The 26,276-nt window shown below is 61.3% G+C and overlaps 1 protein-coding gene across 1 annotated transcript; it reads left to right on the forward strand.

Annotated features, from left to right (window-relative positions):
• On the forward strand, positions 1-25,901 carry KIFC3 (kinesin family member C3). Its single transcript, XM_059824701.1, has 21 exons — positions 1-237; positions 8,039-8,153; positions 9,807-9,951; positions 11,288-11,442; positions 14,111-14,307; positions 16,646-16,711; positions 18,750-18,893; positions 18,980-19,219; positions 19,439-19,612; positions 19,754-19,901; positions 19,991-20,121; positions 20,223-20,334; positions 20,551-20,732; positions 20,825-20,929; positions 21,201-21,331; positions 22,023-22,146; positions 22,602-22,731; positions 22,852-23,081; positions 23,778-23,912; positions 24,236-24,344; positions 24,874-25,901. The coding sequence occupies exons 1-21, from the start codon at positions 1-3 to the stop codon at positions 24,897-24,899; spliced, it is 3,036 nt and encodes a 1,011-aa protein (XP_059680684.1). The 3' UTR covers positions 24,900-25,901.
• Positions 25,902-26,276: the final 375 nt, after the last annotated feature.

Genomic DNA, 26,276 nt, shown 5'->3' on the forward strand with positions numbered 1-26,276 from the left:
ATGCATGCGCTGTGTGCGCTGGCGGGACTGTCGGTGCAGGGCTGGAGCAAGGGGAGCAGCAAGAGGAGCGGGATGCAGGCTGCAGAGAGCATCCCTGCCCACGGCGAGGAGGGCAAGTGCCACGGCCTCGGGGGGTATTGCTGCCGACCCGCAGGCATCGTGCAGAGACTGGCACGTGGAGGAGGATGCTTCCAAAAAATGTGCCCGGGACCAGGGTTGGCCTGGCCGGGCCCCCAGGTGAGAGCTGTGGGGTGGGGCTGGGGGCGAACGGGGCAGAGTTTGGGTCAAAAGCTAAAGCCCGGGATGAAAACCAGCAAAATGCCTCTGGATCGGGGTAATTTTCATGAAATGTGCCCAGATGTTTGCACACAGGCTCTGTATTTCTTCTGCCACTGTTTCCCAAGGGGTTAATCAAGCAGCATTTATTTGTCTGGTGGGATGAAGATGAAGGTGGCTGAATAGCGACGTGTGAGCCCCGGAGAGCCCCAGTCCCACCTCGCCTGGGATGCTGAGTGCCCCGGCCATACCTCCGTCCCACCTCGTGCCCCATTTGTTTCTCCATCTCATCCTTATTTTTTCACCCGACACCACTCTATGATCCCCAAATAGACCTGAAAGCTCAGGAAGGTTTGCACGGAAAAAAAGCAGCAAGTTGGCAGTTATTCCATGTCAGTCTGCATAAACCCTCCTGCCTGCACCGCCAGATTTTCCTTGCTGTCTCCTCGTTTTTCCAGTTGTGAGTGATCGCTCAAGGGATCTCCCGGCGGAGAGGACTCGGGTTCACCCTTCACACCCCGCTCGTCTCTAAGGCATATGCATCAAAATATGGGTGTGGGTCGCTCCTTTTCATAAAGACAAATTAAATCTGCTCACGCAGCACCGGGCGCAGGCGGCAGAGCCGAAGCGTGTGGCTGTTTAGTATTCATTGGGCGTAGACGTAAAAGTTTTCTTTTCTAAAATAGCCTCGCACAGCGCCGTGCTGCTCCGTTTTCCCTAAAACTTAGCGGGAGGCTGGAATTCAACGCTTCCTTTGATTGTCTTGCCAGCTTCCGTTGGCTTAGCCGAGAAGCAGAAGACCCTCGTTGGGTGTAAAACCTGCTTTGAGGACAGATCCTGGTGCTTTACTGGTAGTTTTCAATTCTGTAGTCTGCCTTCAATTCTGTAGTCTGTCTTTGAAGAAGACTCAGGAACAAGAAATTATGCTTTTCTTTTGAAACTGCATGAGTTTCTGTGGTAGTCATGCATCTATTTGTGTGTTAAGAGTCAAAAATAGTTTTCCCTGTAATATTTTGGCAGGTAGATTCATGGATCTCTTTGGCGATTCTTCCTATTGATTGAGCGCAGTTTTCTTCACCATCTCAATTTCACCTTAGAAGAAAAAAAAATGAGAATTTGGTCCCAGCTAGGTCCACAATGATTAAATCACCTTGAAATACATTTCAATAAGTTAAACTAGAAGGACCTCAGCCTTTTTCCTTGTTAAGTGGGAAGCCGCATTAATACAGGGCAGGCTGACACGCTCCGGCTCAGGGAAGATAATAGCGGAGAGGCGATCGTCTGGCAGCGAACGGAGGCGGTGGGAGCATCCCTGTGGCGCCGGGGAAACGGGGGGCTCGGATGCAAATGGGCGCCTGGGCACGGCTGAGCCGGCGCAACCCCGGGCTGTGGCCGAGCGGCTCCACTGCTGCCCTGCCGGGAGCTGGCGCAGGCACCGCTGCTGCAGGGCTGCGAGCTGCATCGCCCGTGAAAACAGGGACATCCATTATATATAACGGGTGTCAATAATGCATGGGAGGGTAATGTTTCTGTCCCGCTGAAGGGCTTTTGGTGTTGAAGCTGCAGAGCGATGGTGGTACAGCATCCCGCATGCGCTGGCGCTGAGACACGGTGGGACGAGTGGAGGGGCTGGACCGTGCCCGCTGAGCATCCCTAGGGCACGTTAAGGTCTAGAAGTGATACAGAGCTCACCAAGGACCTGGTGGCGGCAGCACCAGCGCAGCTGTATCCATGCCGGGATGAACTTACAGTGGGATTTTGCAGACAGCTCGATATTGAGCAGTCAAAGCCGGTTAGCGGGAAGGCTATTTAATTCCATCGGAGAATATCCTACCTCGTTTGTACGTTCATCTCTTTGTCGGGTGCAGCTTTCGTGTTGCAGCTGGGGTGCAGCTGAGCCCATCTCGTGGATTACCCACCGTCACAATATTTTCCTTTACATGGGTGCATTAACTTTATGACCACAGGGGTATTTCCCTCTTCCCTGTAGAGGCTCTTACTGATTTTCCTGTGCCCATGCCTAAACCACCTGGATATTACTAGTGAGCCCTGCATTCCTCCAGCCTGCACGGCACGGCCACTTACATCAGCCCCAAAACTCTATTCCCTATATTATTCAGAATTACTGCTTTTGCTTCATTTCTTCTCCGAAGCCAAGCACACTTTGGAGGGCACTAAAAAGAAATGCGTTTGCTGAGAACTGAATGTATTTTTTTAAAGGAGATGGCTGCCATCACTTTTGCCTGTGCAGAGGAAAGCCTAACCCTGTCTCTGCATGCCCTGTTACCGGTGTCACCCAGCCAGGGTAAGGGGCTCGGTGGCACCGCGGGGGCTTGGCTTCAAGGAGAAAACAAGCGGCAGAAGTAGCAAAACTCTGACAAAATCCCAGTTTCCCACCTGCAGCTTCTATCTGCATACATTTTTTTTTTTTTTTTAATTTAAAAAGAATTGCAGAAAGCACCCGAAGTGCCGAGCAGAGAGTCCCAAGGATGCAAGCGCTGGCCGGGGGACCGCCGGTGGGCTCCTGCCAGTCCAGGACCTCCAAGACCTCCTGCTTGGGATACAGCCATCTTTCCAGTACAGCCTTAATTTTTATTTGCTGGATAAAATGTCCTGGACGGAATTTACTTGGTATCAAGCTGCCCCCTCGTTGGGTCCGCTCAAACCAGCATGGGCGTCCCCCAGCCGACCGGGCAGTTTTAGCCTCGGCCGGGACGCCTCGTGCTTATTCTTAGCCTTGTTTCTAAGAAGCGCTTTATAAGCAGGAGCCCGTATTGGTTAATGCCATGAAACATTAATGACTTAGCAGGTGAGCTGCGGTCCTCCCGCAGAGCAGCTCACAGCTCCCCAGCAGCCGGCGCGGCACAGGATGAGGCCGGCCGTGCTTTGCTTAGGGGTGGCCCAAGCGTTAAAGCCAAGCCCCAGTCGTACCTGAAGCCAGCTGAAAACTATGACGAAGAGAAAAGGTAGGTAAAAGGGAGACGTGGAAGCTGAGGTTTTGGTTAGAAGGCTCTGCGACGCAGTCCGAGGTGGGAAATTCGGAGGGGAGGAAGAGCCGCCCATCCGATGGCTGCTCCATCTTGCACCGCGCTCGCCTGTCTGCGTGCAGGCAGTGCCCGCGGTTCCAATGTGGCTTGTACGAGTTTTTCTCTACTTGAATACAGCAGGTCGAAAAAGATGTCGCTTTTACCATTTGCTTGATATAAAGGAGATTTGCACGGGGCGGGACACGGGCAGATCCAAGCCGTGGTGTGCAGCAGCTCCCAGCCGGACCGGCCGGCTCATCGGCTCCGGACCGGCTCCATGCTGCCCTGGGCTGCTCCCTACCACCCTGGCAGCCCAAACCCAGCCTAACCGGCTGACGGGGTTTGGCCGGGGGGCTGAGCGGAGCAGCTGCGGAGCCCCCCGCCACCATCCGAAGCTGCTGCCGAGGCCGGCAGCATCCCAACGCATCAGATTTAGGCAGCGATCCTTGCAACACCCCTCCCCAGCTCCCGCTCTCCACCCAGTTCAACGCAACCCTATCTGAAGGATCGGAGCCTCCGGGGGGAATTAATTCAGTTGGTGAACTTTAAAATGAGTATTAAATTTCTCAGGAGCATGCTAAGACTTAATTAAAACTCCTATCTTTGCGCAAAACGGCAATGTAGGAATGCAGGGGCTTCGTTCCTGCTTTGGTAAGCGTTTCATGTCGGCTTGGCAAACCGTGCCTCAGCAACGCCGAGCAATCCCCTCACCTCCTCGCGGCGGAGCGAAATTGGAATAAATAGCTGGGTTATAATTAATTGTGCTCTGGGGACACGTTCTCACGACGTCTGGTGGGAATTTTCTACAGGGCGCATCCCGATATACAAGAAGCTTCAGGTATGCTCCTGCCTGCATTCCTGGACTAGGTTATCGGGTTGCTCGAAGGGAGGAGTTGAATTTTTGCTGGGATTTGGGGGATTTTTTTAGCCGCCTTACAGATGTAGGTTAAATATTTGCTCGGGGCAGAACAAAAGCCTAATGCAAAACACCGCTCAGTGATGTGTTTCGATTGCTGGAGCTTCCCTTCGTCCGAGTAAAAGGCGAATTAACCTGCCTGACTTAACAGCGTCGCAGCAGCGATGCTTTTTGGCTACGGAAAAGGCTGGGCTAAAAGCAAAGAGCTAAACCCGCGCCGGGGTCACCGTCCCCCGGCAGCGTGCCCCACGGCGGGCCGGTGCCGCCGGTACCGACCGCGGAGGGCAGCTGTGTTTTAGCGCTGCTGGTCGTCGATATATCAAGCCTTCCCGCTACCTGCTGGGCACTCACCGCTGGCGGCGAGCTCTGCCGGTCGCTGCCTTGCCTCTGCCTGCCTGCAAAGCGGCGTTTCTAAAAATACCTTCAGCGATGTCGTCAGCCGGTGCTTGCTCAGGTCATGGAGACGTGACATCCAAGAAAAGGAGGATCGGAGCGTCGCTGGGGGACCAGGCTGAGATTATCCCAGCCAGCGTAGGTGAATCCCTGCAGAGAGGGGGGTACAAGCAGGGTACCCGCTGCCGCCACGGGCTCCCGTGCTGCCCCGCTGCCTGCAGCCCCCCGGCCGGCGGCGAGTGGGCATCCCCAGGGGTTTACAGCCCAGCGCTGCAGCCAAGGGAAACGGAGCCGGTGCCTGGCCACCGGCGTGCATCCAACCCTAAATAATCCCACTTCTGGATCCCCAGGGATCCTGTCGCTGGTGTGCTGGGGCTGCCGGAAAGCCGCGCCGTCCTCACCAAAAATCAGCCCCGCAGCTCGGAGAGGTGGATTTTTTAATGCTCACGGGTGACTTTGAATAGGGCTGTTGGCACAAAACCCCTTCCGCATCTCCAATTTTGCTCCATGCTTATTCATTAAGTTATTTTTCTAAGCTGGGGAATTCACACATATGCCTGGTTAATTTGGACGCATTTGATGTAATTGATACAACTTACGTGCATCGCATAATTGCAATACCATTAAAAACCTGAAGCATTCAAAAGCCAGGAAATTACTTACCAGTTAAAGTCATTTACATAAGCATTTATTTTACCCTTACAGCTTGTAAATGAAGTCAGTGATGATACGGCATTACAGTTGCTATCGGAAAGTCGAAAGTAGCTTTATGTGTGTCAATATTATCATCAAACCAGCCGAAGGAGCTGCACAGATAATAGGGTGTTTATGCAAATCAGCCCAACTGCTTAGGGCCTCTATGGGTGCATGTATGTACCTATGTATGTGTCTATAGGCACACACACGCACATATACGTCCACGCCGAGGGCTCTGTGCTGGGAACGCCAATAAACCATGGCTGGAGCGAAGGGGAGGCGCCGCTTTGCAGGGGCTGGGAGGTTTTCGGCGGCGCTGGCTGCGGGGGGAAGGCAGCCGCGGCGCAGGGGTGGAGGCAGCGGCCGGGCCAGGGTGGCATTTGCTTCTCAGGGACGAGGCGCTGCGCCAGGGGCGGGTGGCATGGGGACATGGAGGTGACCCTTCCCAGCCTCCTTTCCCTGGGGCGAGTGGCTGGAGCGGCTTGTCCCCCACTCCCGGTGACTCCCCATCACCCCCATCCGTGGGGTTGGCTGGTGGCAGGGGACGGCACGGCGTGTCCTGGGGCGGGTCTCTGAGGATGCCCAAGAGGGAGATGCTGGGATGAAAGGACAAGGCCGAATCCTGCTCCAAACGCAGCCAGGCGTGAGCGAAAGGCCGTGACCGAGTGCGGCAGGTTGGGGGGTGACCCCTGGCCCGGGGGGAGCACACCCCGCCGGCGGGCAGAGCCGTCTCCTTCCCGGCCCCGCAGGGCTGCCACCAAACCCGCATCTCCCAAGGGACCGCCACCCCCGCATCCCTCAACCGGCGCAGGACCCGTGCGCCCCACGGGTCAGCCCGACGTCAGGCGTGCGGACGTGAGCCATCGGCACGGGGCGCCCGCTGCTGCCCCGGATGCCAAGTTAAGTTTTGTTGTGGGAAATATCCGGTAGTGCCAGTTAATTACCGTGAAGAAATGATGAGTAACTTGTGATACCCAAACCAGCCATTAACGTAACGACTGTATGTGCAATACAGACAGGTAGATACAAATCACACCCTGAAAACGCGTATAAATGATATTCAAAGCAGGACTTTTCATTGCCTTTCGGACACCAGGGCCTTCGCAGAGGGCTCGGGGCACGTTGCGCTGTTTTCTTCACGCCCGCGGGTTAGGAACAGGTTGTTTTCCCAGTGAAATCTGCGTCCCCGGCGAGCGTGAGGTGCCGGTCAGCACCGGTGCCAGCTGATGCACGGGCGTTCGGGAGCAGCGGGGCCGTGGCGGAGGGCGAGGGCACCGTTTGTCACCTCTGGTCCTCCGCACGTGGGTCACCAGCACCGCGGTCGCCTTCCTGGTGGCTCTGTCCTCGTTGTCCCCCGGGGACGAGCGCCGCAGCCGCGGCCATACCGGGGTTTGGTGCTGGGGGAGAGGGTGCAGGAGCACCCCGATGAGCTATGCCGGGAGGGGTGCGCGGGCAGGGTGGGGGTACGCCAGGGCTTCCCAAAGAGCACCGGGACCAAGGGCCGGGACACACCGGGGGTAGCAGGGACACACCGGGGGTAGCAGGGACACACCGGGGGTAGCAGGGACACACCGGGACCCCCCAGGGCTCTGACAAGGGGGGGACAGGGGGGCACGGGGGGACCGGGACCGAGGGGGCACCGGGGCTCCCCCGAGCTCCGGCAAGAGGGGCTGGGGGTGCACCGGGGACGCACGGGGGGATCCCCGGGGCCGGGCCGGGGCCGTCCCCCCCCCCCGGAGCCCCGTCTCCGCCCGGGAGGGGCGGGGGGAAGGAGAGCCCCCGCCTCCGCCGCCCGTCGGGGGGTTCCGAGGGTTTCCATGGCAACGAGAGCGGGGCGGAGCTCGGCGTTTCCGTTACCGAAGTGCCCGGGAGGGCGGGGCCGGGGCCGGGGTTGGCGCTGGCTGCCCCGCCGCTCCCGCCGCCCCGCGCCCGGTGAGTGGTCCCGCGGGGGCAGCACCGGCACCGGCACCGGCACCGGAGGGGGGAGCGGGGGGTGAGCCCGGTTTTACCGGAGCGGACCGGGGCTCTCTTTGTCTGAGGGGTGCCCGGCAGGCAGCACCCGGGGCTGCGGCGAGAGCACTGCTCCCCGTTAGCGTGCAGCGGGCGGCGCCGCCGGCACCGGGAGCGGCACCGGGAGCGGCGGGGCGGGGCGTTACCGGGCCTCTCCGCACCGGCACCGGGGGGGGGAGCGGGGCGGGGCTGCGCCTCCTGCGCGCCGGCACCGGGAGGTGGGACCGCGACCGGGACCGGGACCGGGACCGGGACCGGGACCGCCCGGAGCCGACCCCCCCCCCGGTTGGGGTACCGAGGGCCCCCCGCGGCGGGCGGGGCGGTCCCCGGGGCTCCGCACCCCCTTCCCCCGCCGAGGCGGCCCCGGCGCTGCGGTGCCCTGCGGGGGGGGGGGGGGGGCGCTGCGGGGCCCGGGGACGGTACCGGCCCCGGGACGGTACCGGCCCCGGAGGGAGCGAGTGCCTAACCCCGACTGGCGGTCCGGGAGAGGCTTCGGGAATGAGCAGATGAATTCCAGGCACGGTTCGTGTCACATCCGCCGGGAGCACGGCGGGAGCCCGAGGCCTTCTGCGGGAGGGAAATTGGGATTGAGGCAACTTTCCGTGGGATTCGGGAGCGGGGGACGGTGTGGCCGTGGCGGTTTGCTCCAGCGCGGTCCCCCGGGCTTTCCCGGCTGGAATCCGAGGTGGGTTGAGGTGTCTTCCTTTGCGCTTCTCCGCAGAGGCGTCGCTGTGCTTGGGACCCCCGTGCCATGATCACATCCCGCAAAACCTGGGATCTGGGATCCGTGGCCTCCGCGCGAGCCGCCTGGAAGACGAAGGACTATTCCCCGGACAGTGAGTACGAGCGGCGGCTCATCCTTTTCCCTTGGGGCTCAGCCTGCCGCGCTCACGCCCTTGCTCCCGCTCGGGGAAGGAGAGGCCGGGAACAGGCCAGCCTGCATTTTTCACATTTCTTTCCGGATGAAGCTCGTGATTTGAGAAACGGAGACTCGGAAGCGGGCATGAAGCGGTGGGCAGCCGCGGCGGCGAGCGGAGAGGGCTGCCTCCCTCTCCCTCCCGGCCCTTCGGAGCGGGAAGCTTAGGGAGAAAGGTTAAAATTTAACACGTAAAGAAAGAAAAGGGAGCGATACGCATGGCAGGGAAGACGCGGGGCCCTCGCTTCTCCCCGGCCTTGGCTCCTTGGAAGGGCTCCTTATCTCTTCCTGACGCACAGACCCCGTAGGTGAGTTTAGTCGAGGGCTTTTCCCCGCGGCGGCTGAGCTCTTTTGCAGGCGGGCGGGCGGCTGCTTGCCCCAACCTGCAGCCGCTCGTCGGGAAACAGCCCTGCCCACCTCCCTCGCCGGTGGTGCCAGATGGGTTTTGGCAAACGGGGAGGCTCAACCGCCCCCCATTTGGGCTTTGGGTCGCCATCCCGACGTGCTGTCAGCCGCTTATCCGGGCGCTGCTTCTTCCCCGGCATTTGGGCCAGCCCGGCCGAACGCTGGTCGGCATCAAAGCCGAAAAAACGGGGTTTTTCCGCACTTCCTTTGCCCGGTGGCTGCCGCTGCCCGTGCCAGGGTGGGGAACTCATCGCCTTTTATCCGGGTGTTCGCCAGCGCTTTGGAAACGCTCGATTTTCACAGCGCGCCCGCCCGCGCGCGAAATGTTACGGCTAATTGCAGGCTGGGAAGAAGTCCAGAGCGCTGGACTGACTTCGTTGGGGCACATCTCCCTCCAGACGCTGCTTCTGCCTCTCACCCAAGCGCCAGATGATTTTAGGGAAAAACCCTGCGTTAGTGGGGTTTTATTTGTGGGTTGTTGATTATTTTTTTCCTGCCTGCCAGCGAAGCCATTTGGCTGTCCGCGATGGCGGCAGCGCTTGTGGCAGGCGGATGGGAAGGAGGCGCAGGGTCCCCAGGCAGGTCCTGTTGGGACGTGGCCCTCACCAGCCGCTTTTCCCATGGCAGAGGAGGGGACAGCCATGGGAAAAAGCTCCTCGAGATGCTGGTTTCCTTCTGTGCGGCTCAGAAGGGCAGGGAACTGCTGCCCTGTCTGCTTTCAGGTTTGCCTGCGTGACAAATAAAGGAAATATTTGGGGGCAGTGGAGGGAGGTGACGCTGGCAGGGTCCGTCCGTCCGGTTTCGGTGATGCAAGCGGGGTTTGGCAGCTTTTCCGAGACAGATAGGATCGCGGGAAGTGGAGTGGCTTGGCGAGGGGCAGGGGTGGGATGTCCCCGGTGAGGGGACGGATCTGGTCCTGCAGAGGACAGAAGGATGCTACACCCTGAATTCTCATTACTAGTTGTTGGCAACCAGTCTCCACCCCCCGAAGGGCTAATTTTCCTAATTAACATAATTAACATTTTTAATAAAACTCATGCACTGTCTCCACCACACCGGTGCGGTGGTGGCAGCGGGGAGGAGGAGGTGGGTTTGCTGAGCGAGGCCGAAGGCTGCATCCATCCCGGGCTCTCGGGTCGATCCAGTGACGCTTTTTGCTCCGTCTCAGGCCGCGGGCAGGACACGCTCGTCACCAGGAGCAGAGTGGGCGCCTCTCCCCAGGTTCCTCTGCTACCTGCGCTGGTTCACCGTAAAATCCTCAGCGTGAGCTGGCCAGACGCTGCAAACCCCGGCGGGCTCTGCCTGGCTCTCCAGGTGAGGAGCGCCGAGCCGGCCACGCCTCAGGTGGGGAGGGTCTTTTTGGGGTGGTGGGAAGGATGCCCTGCACCCCACTGGGCCATCCCTCGGTGGGAGCTGGCTGGTGTCCCCCCCATCACCGCAGCCGGATTCCTCCTCGACCGCCGTGCCGCGTGCCTCGAGCAGAGCTGCCGCCTGGGTGGGGAGGGAAGAGCATCTTCGGAAAGTTGGAAGGCATCAAAAAATGCCGGGGAACAGCCCAGAATAACATTTTCTGAGTCACTTCTGGGTCAGGTAGGCAGGAGAGCTCAGGGCAGAAGGGTGATAAGAAAATGCAGCGCCGTGAGATGGTGTTTGCCAGCGGGATGGAGAAGGAGGAGGAGGAGGAGGAGGAGGAAGGCTCCCGTGGCTGGGGACAGTGTCAGGACACCATGTACTGGTGTTGCTGCCACCAGTTCATTCTGGGCTTCGGGCAAATCATTTAAATTCCCCCTCTTTGAAAAGAAGGAAAACACCTTCTTATCTCACACCAGCCTTGATGAATTCCCTCCGGCAAAACCCTCCCGGAGTCTCAAACGCAGAGGCACCGCAGACACGCGGCTTCTCCAGGAGGGTGCTGCCGCCGCCTCCTCCTTCCAAATTGCTCTCAGAAATATTTGGCATGTACCGACTATTCACCCCGCTGCTGGGGTGAGATGGGTTTCCCCGGCATTGCTGGCCCACAGGGCGATGCCAGGGGCTCTGGGATAAGATATAAGTAAGGAAAGGCACTTTTGAGCAGGGCAGGGAACAATTCTGTGAGCTCGGCTGATCGGCAGCTCGGCTTTCCGAAAGCATCCATGCCATAACACTTTTTAAAATGGTGATAAAAAAACCCGGATTTATTTATTTTCCCTGCAAGCCAGTGATAGATACGATAGATGATACAGAAATTTGAGACCTTCTCTATATTCCTTTCCCTCCTTCCAGATTTCCTCTCTGTTTTTTTTGGAGCTGTGCTCCATCCCACGGGGCATGGCATTACCTAAGCCACGGCTCACCAGCGAGCAACTTCACATTCAACCCTGCCTGCAAGCCAGGGTCTTTTATTTTAAGGTCATAGAGAGAAAAAATAGGTAATATTCGGTATAAGTGTGTGACCAAGCTGAGGGAAGGAGTTGTTTATGGGGAGAACTAAAAGCAACACGCTAAGTTCTTTGCGGCAGCTCCCCAACACCGAAATCCCTCGGAGGGAGGGTTTCCCCAGGTCCTGCTGTCCTCTCCTCTGCCGGTGAAATGCCGGCTGCCGGCACCGTGTCTGCCATGATGTGCACGGACGCTGCATCTCACCTCTCCGTCCTCTTTCTTCTCGCGGACACAGGCCCTCCGGGAGACGGCGGGCGAGCGGCGGGAGGAGAGCCGGCAGCGGGCCCCGGCACCGGCCACGGAGGAGCCGCCGGCGTCCCCCCGCGAGCCGGCAGCTGCCGCGCCAGTGCAGGCGGCCTCCACCATGAACCTGGAGAAAGCAGGTAAGGGGGAAACCGGGATGCGGCGGCGGGAGCTCAGGAGGAGGGATGCGATGAGATGAGCGTCCGGTACCTGCCGGTGGGTACCGGGGGGACCGCTCCTCTTTTGGGGTGCACATAGCAGCTGCACTTACCGGGGGGGATCGGGTCTCGGTAGAGATCAAACACCAGCCAGCTGCCGTGTGACGCCAGGCGATCGATGAATTATTTAACTGGGTGAACAGAGGGGGTGAGTGCCAGCAAACCCACGCTCTTTCCTCCCTCTTAAGGAAAACATAACGTTTGTGGAAAGGCTTGTAGCGCGCGTGGCTGCGCTGGGGCGGGTGAATCCCCGTGGTTTCCCCTCTTTCTCCATCAGGACTAAATTGTCCGGGCTTGTCAGGGCGCATCCCGGGAGCTGCTCCCGGTGTGGTCCCCGGCTGCGTCCCCAAGCAGCTCCTGGTGTGGGGCGACTGGTGGGAAGGGGCAGGGATGCAGGAGGAGGGGAGTCTGCGTGGCAATGGTAACGGGGCAGAGCCGTGGAAACGGGCGCCTTTTCCAACGGGTTTCAAAGCATTTCGGAAAACAGGAGGGTCAGCGTGCCGTGCCTGCCGCGCTCAGACCCCGCGGCACCACCAGCATGTCTGCCCCGTGGTAGATGTAACGCAGGTCCGGTCGGCATCTCCTCTCCCAAGGATGCTCCTGTGGGAGGAAGGTGTTGGAGCAAGGAGGAGCGCGTTATCCGTGCGGGATCACCCCTGCCCGGCAGTTTGACTTGCAGCCGGCTGTCGGGGCTTTGAACCCAGCTCTGCCTTCGGTCCCAGCCCGGGATTAGCGGGGATGATGTGTGCAGACACGCAGTGTTTCCACAGGAGCCCTGGTGCCTCCTGTAATCTTGTCTTATCCCCGCACGCTCCCCAAGGGGCAAGAGCTGGTGTTCCTGTTAACTTGAGGAGCTTTGGGGTGGGTTTTGGGTGGGGGGCAGGTTTAAAGGGAACATCACAGCCCCATGCCTGAGCTTGGCTGAGCTTTCAGCACAGAAAGAAAGAAAAGCTGGTGCCCATCGGCGCTGTTTCAGGGTATCCAGCCCAAGGCAGGAAGACAAAAATCCAGCGATCGCTTCTGCAGGCGTTGTCGGATAAGTCCCATAGCACGCAGTCGACAGCAGAGCCGTGGATTTAATTTTTCACAGAATTCACAGAATCACAGAATCACTACGGTTGGAAAAGACCTGTAAGGTCATCAAGTCCAACCACCAACCCAACCCCACCATGCCCACTAAACCATGTCCCGCAGTGCCATGTCCACACGTTCCTTGAACATCTCCAGTGATGGTGACTCCACCACCTCCCTGGGCAGCCTCTTCCAGTGCTTCACCGCTCTCTCAGGGAAGAAATTTTTCCTAATATCCAGCCTGAACCTCCTCTGGCACAACTTGAGGCCGTTTCCTCTTGTCCTGTCACTCGTCACTTGGGAGAAGAGACCAACACCCACCTCCCCACAACCCCCTTTCAGGTAACTGTAGAGAGCGATGAGGTCTCCCCTCAGCCTCCTCTTCTCCAGACTGAACAACCCCAGCTCCCTCAGCCGCTCCTCATCAGACTTGTGCTCCAGACCCCTCACCAGCTCCGTCGCCCTTCTCTGGACACACTCCAGCACCTCCATGTCCTTCTTGTAGCGAGGGGCCCAAAACTGAACACAGCATTTGAGGTGCTCCGCTGGCTCTTTAACGCCTTTTAAAGGTCGAAAGGCTGATTCACAGCCAAAAAAAGTCTCGCTTCGTGTATTCAGGACGTTTCCCATAAAGCAGGCAGCATCTGCCCGCAGGCAGCGAAGCAATTCCCAGCATCGCCTCCTGCCTTTAAAACCTCAGGTTTCTGGTGGCAGCGGATGAAATCCACGGCAGGCAGGGAAGGGCGCCAGGCAGCCGGGATCCTGGCCGCCGGTTCGCCCGCCGCGGTGCCTCATCCCCACGTCGGGAATGAGTCAGGCCAGCTCATTTCTTCTTGGGAACTACCAAGTCATTTAGGGATTCATTCGGTAGGCTCTGATGTACGGCCGGTTTGGCTTCTGTCAGCACCGGTGGCTCTATTAATACGCAGAAAACGATGTTTAAAATAATACTAGGAAGGTTAGAAAGCCGAACGCGCAAGGATTAGGCAATACGGCCGTTCAGGGTACCCGCATCATTTTAATTTGGCTTCCATTATATTTGTGCGTAATGATGCAGTCTTTAATAACATGGTCACATACTGGTTTTCCACCGGCACCTGCTCATTCAGAAAAAAGGATGCCGGGATGAATCAGAGGGCCGTGGTGAAGGCGGTTGTTATCTGAGCGAGGCGGCAGCATCTCGGCGTGTGATGAGGCTGGGTCGTGGCGTGGTGGCGTGGGCAGGCGCTCTTACGGCCTGGGATGCTCTGCTGGCATCGGCAGATCCCTTTGGCTCCCGCCCCACCACAGGGGCTCACCCGGCCGGACCCCCACCGTTAGCCTGGGCGGCCGTGGTCGGCACCGTGACGCTTGGGATGCACCTCCCAGCACATCACTGCTCTCCGTGGGACTTCTGCAAGTCCCGATTCCCGCGGTCCCATCTCCACCACAGCCCCTGGGGACTCTTCCCATAGCCGGCATCCTGTTCCCCAGTGAGGCGAACGGATCCTGACCAGCTCCTTCTTTACTCCCGCTGCAGGAGGGAGGCTCTGCGGTGGGAAACGCGCCAGCCTGCCGGCAGCCCGGCCCTTCCCGGTGATCCAGAAGGTGATGGCCTCCATGGCGCATCTGCAGGAGGAGAAGCTGCGGCTGCAGGAGGAGCTGCTGGGGCTGCAGGAGAAACTCGCCGCCCGGGAGAACGACGAGCTCTCCCGCTCTCTCCAGCTGCAAGGCCAGGTATGGCGGGGACAGGGGGACACGAGGGCGTCCGTCGGGTTCTCCAGCTTCAGGCTGTGGCTTGGCCGGAGCGCCGTGGCTTGCGGTTAGCAAGGGGCACGTTTGGAAGGAGCATAGGACCTGAATCACGGAGCATCTTCTCCGCTCGGGTGCGTAGGGATGATTTGGGAGCTGGGTGTTCCTGAGCGCCGTGCCTCCCTCGGGATGCTCGCAGCCCCCCGGTTGACGTTACGGGGACACCGCGATAACGCCGGCGAGGGTGCGCGGCTCCTTGGCCGTGACGCAGCCAGGAGGGCTTTGGGCGTCGGGGTCGGAGCCCTGCGGCAGTCGTCCATCCTCCCAGCACAGGGCTGCCGCCGCAGGATAAGCTCGTCAGACCGACCCAGCAGATTAATTTTAGTGACTTTTGAGAGTCGGGAGGTGGAAAGTGAAGGTGAAGGCACAGAGTTGTCCGCCAAAGGGGAGGGCGTTTTGGCCGCCGTGACCAGAACCCCCCCAAAACCCATCTCCTGCGCCAGTGCAGCCGCATCCTTGGCGCGAGGACACCTGGGTCGTCCCAGGGAGATTGAAATTCCGGCTGCTCATAAAGGGATTTGCATGTGGCTGTTGTGGAAGCTGTTACAGTCAGGTTCTGCTTGTTCCACGGGTGTCAAAAAGGCGGAGGTAATTGTCCTGCATTTGGTTGGCATACTCAGCATGACACAAGCGTGAGCGCCGGCAGGATCCGGCCCTGCGCTGTCCATTTTGGCAGCAAAGCGCGGCCGACGCCGGCCGGAGCGAAAGGCTGACCCAAACTTCCAAAGCTCAGGGATGGCTGGGCCACGGCTCGAGCCGGATCCGGCTGCCAAGGAGTCCCTGTCCCCTCCGGAGAGCAGGATGCAGCTAGAGATGCCCGAGCAGGTAGGGGATGGAGGTGCATTGGCATTTTCGGGCGCCACTGGCACGGGGAGCGGTGGGCAGGCTCCGGCGTGCGCGTTGGCCGGCTGGGGTGGCGGCTTCCCCGTAACAAGCCGTGACTCTGTCTTCTCGGTCCCTCCCCTCTTTTAAAAATACTTTAAAAAAAAAAAAATCTTTTAATAATCTACCGTACCCAATACGGAAATGGGATTTTCCCACTCAAGCGCTCGGCCCCCCCCAGCCGGAGCGGCGGAACCCCCCTGTGGAGGGAGGGGGGTTCCCAACGCCGGCGGGGAGCAGCCGCCTTCCCCAGCTCGTAGCCGTAAGCGCGCGGAGTTCGCCCGCGGAACCCCGGCCGTGCCCTGCCGAGCGCGCGGGGCGCGCAGGAGGTGCCGCCCGCCGCGCTGCCGTCTCCGCAAGGGCGTGGCTTAATAACTTACCGTCATTAATTACAACACCATGCCAGCACATCTGCATTTGTTATTAATCAGCAGTTCCTAAATTATGGTCCACGGAGGCCCGGTTGCTTAGAAAAAGCTGGTTATTGGGATGGGGCAATAGCTTCCCACGTCCGGACAAGGGGTTGGGCGGCACAGCGGCTTCCCAGCGTGGGAAAACCGGGAACCGGGCTGGGATCTGGGGGATGGCGGTGAAGCGTGCGGCCAGGTCCAGCTCTCTCCGCAGTTAGTTTTGGGGAGAGAGCGATGCTCGCCCAGCAGCCATCAGTTTTTGGGCATGGGGACGAGGCACGGAGCGGACGGGCAGCCCCATAAAAATGCAACCAGCGTTGCCGATGTTAACTTGAATAAACGCGGACGTATTTTTTTGGGAGCCTCACTGGCTCCTGCGGTGGGGAGGAAAGGAGAGATGGGAACGGGTGGTCCCTGCCCTAAAAAATGGAGCATTTCTGAGATCCGCCTGGTTTGGGAGGAGGGCAGCCTGGTCCCCATGAGATGGGCAGATGCCTGGACAGGGGTGGGTGGGGAGCATTCTCCCATCGGACTCGGACACACGGACTTCTCGAAGAGCTCCTGCTCCCTCTTTCTCCCAAGATAACTTTCCTAGAAAGAAAAATAGAGAAGACAAAGTGAAGTTGTGTTGCGAGGGCAGGACGAGGCACTTCTGGCTCTTTAAACACAATTATGGATAGGTTGGGGTTTTTTTTCCTTCTCCGAAGACGATGCTGTATTTTTTTTAATAATGGTTTCTGCTAGTGCTCAACATGGACAAATTATACCCATGGTCGAACAAGGTCAAAGCAAGCCTTTCATTAACACTCGTTTTAATCAGCTCATGTGAATCAGGCGCTCAGAGCGAGGTGGAAAATTAAGGCGTAATGAAGGCGCGAGCCAGACTGGACGTCGGTGGCCGGGGCGGCACCGCGGGGTCTCCTCCGAAAGCTGCTGAGATGCCTCCTGGTTCACCCCTCCTGTGTTGACAGGTTGAAACTCTGAAGGCGAAGCTCCTGGAGCAGGCGCAGGAGATCGGCCGGCTGCGCTCGGAGTTGGTGAGCTGCCACCGGGCTTGGGCTGAGCCACCCTTACCCCGAGGGACGCCGGAGCTGTGGGTGCCCAGGGAGGAGGGGGGCACGCGGGGAGGGTGTAGAGAGATTAAAACCTCCCCCGGGTCACGGTTTGGACCCCTGCGAGCCGAGAGAGACGTTGAGAGACGGAAGTTTGGGGGGTTTTCTGTCCAACGCAATGGCACGACCGGTGGCCCTGGGGCGCAGGAGGCGAAGGGCCCCCCCGGCACTGTCACCCTGCGGTGGGAAGCGAAAGCCCATCTGGGAGACGGGGACAGCAGAGTGGGGGTTCCCTGGGCACAGTGGGGGCTCCCCAATACAGCAGACTGGGGGCTCCCTGGGCACAGTGGGGGCTCCCCGGGGACAGCAGAGTGGGGGCTCCCCAATATGGCAGGCTGGGGGCTCCCCGGGGACAGCAGAGTGGGGGCTCCCCAATACAGCAGACTGGGGGCTCCCTGGGCACAGTGGGGGCTCCCCAATATGGCAGGCTGGGGGCTCCCCAGGGACAGCAGACTGGGGGCTCCCTGGGCACAGTGGGGGCTCCCCAATACAGCAGACTGGGGGCTCCCTGGGCACAGTGGGGGCTCCCCAATACGGCAGGCTGGGGGCTCCCCAGGGAAAGCAGAGTGGGGGTTCCCTGGGTACAGTGGGTGCTCCCCAATACGGCAGACTGGGGGCTCCCCGGGGACAGCAGAGTGGGGGTTCCCTGGGCACAGTGGGGGCTCCCCAATACAGCAGACTGGGGGCTCCCTGGGCACAGTGGGGGCTCCCCAATATGGCAGGCTGGGGGCTCCCCAGGGACAGCAGACTGGGGGTTCCCTGGGCACAGTGGGGTCTCCCCAATACAGCAGACTGGGGGCTCCCTGGGCACAGTGGGGGCTCCCCAATATGGCAGACTGGGGGCTCCCTGGAGAGAGTGGGGGCTCCCTGGGGACAGCAGAGTGGGGGTTCCCTGGGCACAGTGGGGGCTCCCCAATATGGCAGACTGGGGGCTCCCTGGGGAGAGTGGGAGCTCCCCAGGGACAGCAGAGTGGGGGCTCCCCAATACAGCAGACTGGGGGCTCCCTGGGCACAGTGGGGGCTCCCCAATATGGCAGACTGGGGGCTCCCCAGGGACAGCAGACTTGGGGCTCCCTGGGCACAGTGGGGTCTCCCCAATACAGCAGACTGGGGGCTCCCTGGGCACAGTGGGGGCTCCCCAATACGGCAGGCTGGGGGCTCCCCAGGGAAAGCGGAGTGGGGGTTCCCTGGGTACAGTGGGTGCTCCCCAATACGGCAGACTGGGGGCTCCCCGGGGACAGCAGACTGGGGGTTCCCTGGGCACAGTGGGGGCTCCCCAATACAGCAGACTGGGGGCTCCCTGGGCACAGTGGGGGCTCCCCAATATGGCAGGCTGGGGGCTCCCCAGGGAAAGCGGAATGGGGGTTCCCTGGGTACAGTGGGTGCTCCCCAATACGGCAGACTGGGGGCTCCCCGGGGACAGCAGAGTGGGGGTTCCCTGGGCACAGTGGGGGCTCCCCAATACAGCAGACTGGGGGCTCCCTGGGCACAGTGGGGGCTCCCCAATACGGCAGGCTGGGGCTCCCTGGGGACAGTGGGGGCTCCCCAATATGGCAGACTGGGGGCTCCCCGGGGACAGCAGAGTGGGGGTACCCTGGGCACAGTGGGTGCTCCCCAATACGGCAGGCTGGGGGCTCCCTGGGTACAGTGGGGGTTCCCCAATACGTCAGGCTGGGGCTCCTAGGGTGCCGCAGGCTGGGGGCTCCCCTGAGAGCAGCAGGCTGGGGCTCCCCCAATGCAGCAGGCTGGGGGGGCCCCAGTGTGGCAGGCGGGGGCTACCTCTTATGGTGGGCTGGGGGCCCCCCAACATAGCAGGCTGGGGGTTCCCCTGAGAGCAGCAGACTGGGGCTCCCTGAGCGTGGCAGGCTGGGGGGGCCCTGGTGCTGCAGGCGGGGGCACCCCCAGGGACGGCAGGCGGGGGGTCCCCGGGGTGCATCAGGCTTCCACCCCCTCCCGGCGGCAGGGCGGCACGGACGCGGAGAAGCACCGGGACCTGCTGGCGGCCGAGAACGAGCGCTTGCGGCAGGAGATGAAGGCGTGCGAGGGGGAGCTGCGGGAGCTGCGGCAGCAGCAGCAGGCACCGTGCCGGGACTGCGCCCACCGCCAGGTAAGTTGACGGCAGTGGCGGCGGTGGCGGCAGGGTGACAGGCACCCACGGGTGACGCGGCCTCGGCCGTGCTGTTTTGGGGCCAGGAGAACGCCGAGCTGCAGGAGCGGCTGTCCCAGCTGCAGCGGGAGGCGGAGGAGACGCGGGCCAAGCTGGCCGAGCTGGACCTGGAGGTGCAGCAGAAGACGAACCGCTTGGCCGAGGTGGAGCTGCGGCTCAAGGACTCCCTGGCCGAGAGAGCCGAGGAAGAGGAGCGGCTCAGCCGGCGGCTGCGGGACAGCCAGGAGACCATCGCCAGCCTCAAGTCCCAGCCCCAGCAGATAAAGGTGAGCGCCGTGGGGCTCTCCATCTCTCCTGGCTGGGCTGGGTGCCCAGCGGTGCACGGTGGGTGCCCTGCAAGTGCCACCCATCCCTCTGCCCTGAGCGCATCGGCGCAGCACCGTGATTTTGTAAATTAGCCCCCCTGGGCCAACACCGGCTGCATCCCAGGCCCCTCGGGTGCTGCTATCCCAGTACACCCCATCTCCGGGTGCTTTTCCCCCCAGTACATCATCAAGACAGTGGAAGTGGAGTCGGCCAAGGCGAAACAAGCCCTGTGCGAGAGCCAGTCCCGAAACCAGTACCTACAGGAGCAGGTGGGGATGCAGAGGCAGGTGCTGAAGGAGATGGAGCAGCAGCTACAGAGCTCCCAGAAGACGACGGCTCAGCTCCGAGCTCAGGTCTGAGCCCGACGGGTGTAAATCAGAAATCACCCCGCCCGGCTCCACCGCGGTTCCCACCTGCGTGGTGCTTGCCGGGCGGTGCGGCGCGGCAGCGGGTGGTCACCGGCTCAGCGTGACCCCTCCTTGCTCCCTTCCCAGATCATGATGTACGAGGCCGAGCTGGAGCGAGCCCACGGGCAGATGCTGGAGGAGATGCAGGCCATGGAGGAGGAGAAGAACCGCGCCATCGAAGAGGCGTTTTCCCGCGCTCAAGTGGAGATGAAGGCCGTGCATGAAAACCTGGCGGGTGAGGAGGAGGTGGGGGGCTCACAGGGTCGCCCGGCCGGTGTTGGGGGGGTCAGGCCACCTGCCCCTCACCCCGCCTCGTGCCTGCAGGCGTCCGGACCAACCTGCTGACGCTGCAGCCGGCGTTGCGCACCCTCACCCACGACTACAACAGTCTGAAGCGTCAGGTCCGCGACTTTCCCCTGCTCCTCCAGGAGACCCTGCGGAGCGCCAGGGCCGAGGTGAGCCCCCCGGGAGCACCACCCCGGCTCCCCCCTGTGCAGGGTGGGGATACTGGGGAGGGGGGGTCACTGAGCCACTGCTCTCCATCCCACCCCCCCAGATCGGCCAGGCCATCGAGGAGGTGCACAGCACCAACCGGGAGCTGCTGCGCAAGTACCGGCGGGAGCTGCAGCTCCGCAAGAAGTGTCACAACGAGCTGGTGCGGCTGAAAGGTGCGCGGGGGGGGGGGACAGGGGAGCATCACCCCACTGCACCCCAGCACCATGGCTTGGGTGCTCTGCCTCCCCGTAAGCTGCTTGGGTCGCGGATGGGATGCTTCCGTCGGCAGCGGGGTGCAGCGTTCAGACCGTCTGGTGTTCGGCGGTGCCCGGGGGTGGCAGTGGGATGCACCGGGGCTGACACCATCTCTGCATCCCCCCCCACCCAAGGAAACATCCGTGTTTTTGGGCGAGTCCGCCCCATTACAAAGGAGGACGGTGAGGGCCCGGAGGCAGCCAATGCGGTGACCTTCGACGCTGACGATGACGCTGTCCTGCACCTCCTGCATAAAGGGAAGCAGGTGTCCTTCGAGCTGGATAAGGTCTTCCCCCCACAAGCGTCCCAGGAGGAGGTGAGTGCCGCTGTCCCGTGGGGATGGAGACGCTGCTGGCGTGATGGTGGGGATGCAGCCACCTTCTCCTGATGCTCCCTGGTCCCCCCCAGGTGTTTCAGGAGGTTCAAGCCCTGGTTACCTCCTGCATCGACGGCTACAATGTCTGCATCTTCGCCTACGGGCAGACGGGGGCAGGAAAAACCTACACGATGGAGGTGAATTTGCTTGGCTTTGCTTCCCTCTTCTTCCTTGGCTTCCCATCCCGCATTTCCTAGTCTCAGCACCCTCCCTCAAGCAGGCTGGTGGCCAGCTCGGACCTGGGGTGCACCAGTGATGGTCACTGCTGCTTCTGCCAAGGGGGTTGTGCAGCCCTCTGCGACACCCCCCGCCCTGAGCTTTGCTCCTGCTCAGAAAAAAAATGCAGAGTAAAATGCAAGAGAGTGGGGTTTTCCCCCCCCCGCCCCATTTCTCACCCCAATCCATCAGGGAACGGCAGCAAACCCAGGGATCAACCAGCGGGCCCTGCAGCTCCTCTTCTCCGAGGTGCGGGGCAAGGCGGCCGACTGGGACTACGCCATCAGCGTCAGCGCTGCTGAGATTTACAACGAGGCGCTCAGGTACGGGGAGGGGGGGAAAAGCTTTCTGGTGGGGCGAGCGGAGCTGCCGGGGAGCCGGCATCAGCGGGCATCACCCCACGCTGCTCTCCTCCCCGTCCCACCAGCCCTGCCTTGGCTGCACAGCTTGTTCCCAGGGCCTCGGGCGCTGGATTTGGCTGCGCAAGGATTTATTTTTAATTTTTTTTTTTCTTTTTTTGGTGCACGCCGCCCTTTCAAAGCACTCTCCCTCGAGCTCCGTTGCTTATACAGGCTCCCAGCCCTGCCAGTGCTCCCGCTCCCCCAGCCCCGATGCAGCGGCTGGGGCATCCCCCTCTCCTCCCTGCCCCTGCCTCCCCGGACGTTGTATTTAGAAATTAGTAACTGGAATCATGAGAAACACTTTTCCTCCCCTGCCCAGCCACAGGGAAGAGGGCCGGGAGGAGGCTGGGAGCTCATCCGTGTGGATAATGCGGACCGGGAATGGCAGTAAAGAGCGGGGAAGGGAGCGTGGTCCGGGTTGGGTGGGAGCAGGCACATGGGGAGCTGGTAGGAGCCGGAGAGCTGAGGTCTGTAAATAGGATTTGCAGCATCCCTGGGAGGAGAGGGCTGCTCTGGCAGCCTTGGCACGCAGCGGTGGGGATGCCGTGCCGGAGGGGAGCCGGTGCCCATCAACCCCCCAGGGTGGGGATGGTGACGGTACCCCTTTGCCCAGGGACTTGCTGGGGAAGGAGCCGCAGGAGAAGCTGGAGATCAAGCTGTGCCCCGACGGCAGCGGGCAACTCTACGTGCCCGGGCTGACCGAGTTCAGCGTGCAGAGCGTGGAGGACATCAACAAGGTGCGGGGAGATGGGGATGGCGGGAGCAGGAGGGTGGCTCCAGGGACACGATGAAATGGGAGGGTCGCTGGTGCATGACTCCCAGATTCAGGAGTATTTCTGAAGTCCCGGGGAGCAACAGCGACCAAAATAGGTCCCTGGGTGCGATGTGACGGTCACTATCTCACGGGACGAGCTGCAGGGGGTTAAAAATAAAAAGCATGGGGCCTGGGCGGCTCCCGGGGGATTAGCGGGATGCCGGCTGTCACGGCAGTGCCCTGTCTGTCACCCTCTGTCTTCGGTGTGCTACCCAGGCTGAGACCTGACAGCAGTCATTGCCCTGATGGACCAGGCACCTCGTGGGGGGCTGTCGCGCAGGATACATCCCCGGGGGTCCCCGGGTCATGGGGGGGGTTGTGGCAGGTTTGGGGCAGGCTGGCCTCACCCCCCCCCCACCTCTCTGGGCTCCCCCCCAGGTCTTCGAGTTCGGCCACGTCAACCGGGCAACGGAATGCACCAACCTGAATGAGCACAGCTCCCGCTCCCACGCCCTCCTCATCGTCACCATCCGCGGCCTCGACCGTAGCACAGGGCTCCGCACCACAGGTGGGTGCCACGCAGCAAGCCCGTCCCCGGGGCGTCTGGGCCGCGGCATCCCCAAGGTGCGCAGGACCAGGCGCTAACGCCAGCCGGGGCGGGGGGCGGGATTTGACTGTGTGTCCCCAGGGAAGCTGAACCTGGTGGACCTGGCGGGATCGGAGCGGGTCGGGCGGTCAGGCGCGGAGGGCAGCCGGCTCCGTGAGGCGCAGCACATCAACAAGTCCCTCTCGGCGTTGGGCGACGTCATTTACGCTCTGCGCTCCCGGCAGGGCCACGTGCCCTTCCGTAACTCCAAGCTGACCTACCTGCTGCAGGACTCGCTCAGCGGCGACAGCAAGACCCTCATGATGGTGCAGGTAGGGGCCGGGCATGCGACGCTGTCGGCATCCCTGCGGCCGATCAGTGTGGCTTTTGGGATGGGTTTGGTCCCTGCTCGTCCCGGTGCTGGGGCAGGCGGGAGGGATGCTGGAGGCAGGAGTGGGGCTGGGACCAGGGGGACTCGGCTTGTACATGGGGACATCCTCCGGTCTCCAACCGCAGTGCCAGGGGTAGCGCTGCCCCCGTCTCTGTGCCCCAGATGAGGACGAGGGCTGGGGGATGAACTCGGAGAGCCACGCTCCTGCCCTCCTGCCTGCACATGGATGCCATCCCTGTGGGCACGGTTTCCTTGCGTGGTGGCATCTCCCCATCCCTTCTTTTGCTGGGAGGACTTCACGCTCCGGCAGCTCCACCATCCCTTCCCTGTGACCCCCCCCCCCGCCTCCCCCGGCTGCCTGCGCCCGCGCTGAGCCCCCTCGGGGGTGCCCGAGCCCCTGGCACCTGCTGCAGCTTTTCCCGGCTGTCCCTCGCGCCGGGGCAGTTGGTGACAGGGGCTGCAGCTGGCTCAGACACCGGCCCAGGCGCGGATGGACGGGTCTATCCTGGGAACAGCGGGTTAATAATAGCATCTCGCCGGATTGGAACCGGTGTGGGTGCTGGGGCAGGGGAGGCCTTGGGGGGGGTGTGCAGGCAGCTGGCAGGGTGACGTTCTGCCCGCTCCTGCCTGACCACAGGTCTCCCCCGCCGAGAAAAACACCAGCGAGACGCTGTGCTCCCTGAAGTTTGCCGAGAGGGTTCGCTCCGTGGAGCTGGGGCCCGTCTCCCGCAAGGCTGAGCTGGCCTCCTGGCCCAGCCAGGAGCAGCTGGAGGTAACTGAGGGGCCGTCGGTGACCTTCTTCTTCCCCCTCACCCCCGGGGGTGCTCCCCAGGGCTGTTGGGTGTCCCCCTGGAACCGCCTCCGTTGGGGAGCGTCACCCAGCGGGACGCGGGCTGTCCCCAAGCAGTGGCATCCAGCCGATGCTGACACCTTGGCTCTTCCGAGCCCTGTTTTGCAGCAGCCCCATGGTACGCCCAGAGCGTATTCGGGCATCGCTACCCAGGCAGGCACGAGCAGCCCATGAGCCCGTCCCCGTCCCTTCCCTCTGGGGACTGGCGTGGGCTGACCCTGGGACCATGCCCCATCTCCTCCCAGGGTGACTCGCCGGGGACCACAGCACCCCCCGGCCGGAGCCACGCATCCCCCAGCCCGGGGCAGCTCTCCGGCCGCGCCGCCTCCATCCGCAGAAAGCTCCAGACCTCAGGTGGGTGGTGGGGCACCCCGGGGACCCGGCTGGGGTCTCTCGGTCAGAGGAGGCTCTCTCCGCCAGCCTCATCCCAGCCAGCCGCTGGCAGGCATAGCCTGCGTGGGGGAGCTAGCTGATTTATAATCAGCTCATTAACTAATGGCTAATTAGCCGGTGGGAGCCTGGTTAGCACTTCCCTGAGAGCGCCCTGGTGCAAAGCCGCTGCCGGTGGCTCAGGGTGGGCGATGCTGCAGGGCAGCGGCAGTGTCCTGAGGCTGAACCTGTCTCCCTTTCGATTTCAGCCTGAATTAGGGGCAGCCGCGGCTGCCAGGTGAGTGCCTGCGGCCGGGAGCCGGTGGAGGGCTCTGCTTCGGCCCAGCGTCGCAGGCAGGGCAGGGGTGCCGGGCTGTGCCGCTCGCGGGGATGCTTGTGGGGATGCTTGCGGTAGCCAGCTCAACACAGCAACAGCTGAAATGCCGCTGGATGGGGCTGGAGCAGTGACGGCTGTGCCCCCTGCCCGGCGTGACCCACGCGTGTCTCCCCCCAGGGAAACTGAGGCCGGTCACTGTGTGATGAGCGCCAGCCCCGGCACCAAACCCACTGCAGGATCTGGCCCCTCATGGTGCTATGGAGAGGCGGCTGCTGGAAGACACGAGGGCTTCGGTGCTGTTCCCTCACCCACCAGGACCTGCAACCGCAGGGTGACAGCACCTCTCACCACGAGCAGTATGGGGCCGGGGGTCTGCCAGCAGCCAGGGTGGGGGACAGCAGTGCTGGGCAGGGATCTGCCCCCTCGGACGCTCAGCTCCGTGACTTTTTATTTTTGCTGGACAGATGTTTTTAGCCAGGGTGGGGAGCTGCTGGGTGCTCCCTCCATCTCTTCGCCTTTGTAGAGGTATCCGGCTGGCGGGGAGGCTCAGAGCCGGGCGAGCCCCCGGGCACGTCTGTGCTACCCCCAAGACTGCATCCAGGCAGCTGCCCGATGTCTTTCAGAGCAGCACTTCTTCCATTTTAAGCTAGAAAAAGTCCCAGCAGCTCCTTTCCCCTTTGGTTTCTCAAGCCCTGTTGTTGCATGAAGGCGCCCCGGTGCCGTGCATGAGCCGAGCTGCCGTTCATCGTGGTGCCGGTGCTGCCAGGGCCCCGCACCAGCTGCCCCGGCACAGAGGGAGAACGGTCGCAGACCTGCCCGTGTTACACAGCACCAGGGTGGATTTAGCAGTCTCAAATGAAGCTATTGTAAAGTTATTTGCCAGTTGTCTTGTCAAGAGACATCACAGTGTGGTCAAGATGAAAGTGTTTGAAATATTTATACCCCGTTTACATGGTCTTGGAATGGAAAACAAGTGGAAAACAAACAAACAAAAAAAAAACCCCCAAACCTCCAGCCCAAAAGCCTGTTGGTTTGTGTGTCCGGAGGGCGGCTGGCAGGGGGGTCGGAGGAGAGAGCACTGCCCCCTGCACCTCTGAGCACCCACCCGTGGGTACGCTTCGTCCTGCTGCAAATAACCGACTGGATGCACTGATGGCTCTTTCCCACCGCAGCCCTCTCCTCTCACTCTTCCACAGCGTATTCTATTTAAAAAAAAAAAAAGGGAAAAATAAATTTAGCCTTTTGTAAGATTAGATGTTTCTATGTATTTTAATAATTAAAAAAAAAAATCCTGTTTTGTAACAAAACTTATTTTAAATAAACTGTTAAAGCCAGTCCTCCTGCGCTGCTGTTATTTCCCTGCAGCGGGTCTGAGCCCCGCTCGGGGCGAGTGGTCGCTCCCACAGCATCTCCCCCACAGCTGGAAAAGCCCATTAAATGCCTCCTCCTGCCCCTGTCTCTGGGGCAGCCTGGCAGGGCAGCCCCCCCGATTGCAGCTATCAGGCTCCCTTAATTCGCAGGAGTTGATAAACGAGAAGTAAGCCCCAGCGCTGCAGCGTCTTGCTCCACCTTGTCCTTCT

Source organism: Gavia stellata, chromosome 15, assembly GCF_030936135.1.
Source record: "Gavia stellata isolate bGavSte3 chromosome 15, bGavSte3.hap2, whole genome shotgun sequence".
NCBI classification, from domain to species: domain Eukaryota; kingdom Metazoa; phylum Chordata; class Aves; order Gaviiformes; family Gaviidae; genus Gavia; species Gavia stellata.

Coding starts and splice junctions, on each gene's coding strand:
- KIFC3 (XM_059824701.1), top strand. CDS start 1: ATGCATGCGCTGTGTGCGCTGGCGGGACTGTCGGTGCAGGGCTGGAGC. Junction 19,902..19,990: donor CGTGCATGAAAACCTGGCGG/GTGAGGAGGAGG, acceptor TCGTGCCTGCAG/GCGTCCGGACCAACCTGCTG. Junction 23,082..23,777: donor AGACCCTCATGATGGTGCAG/GTAGGGGCCGGG, acceptor GCCTGACCACAG/GTCTCCCCCGCCGAGAAAAA.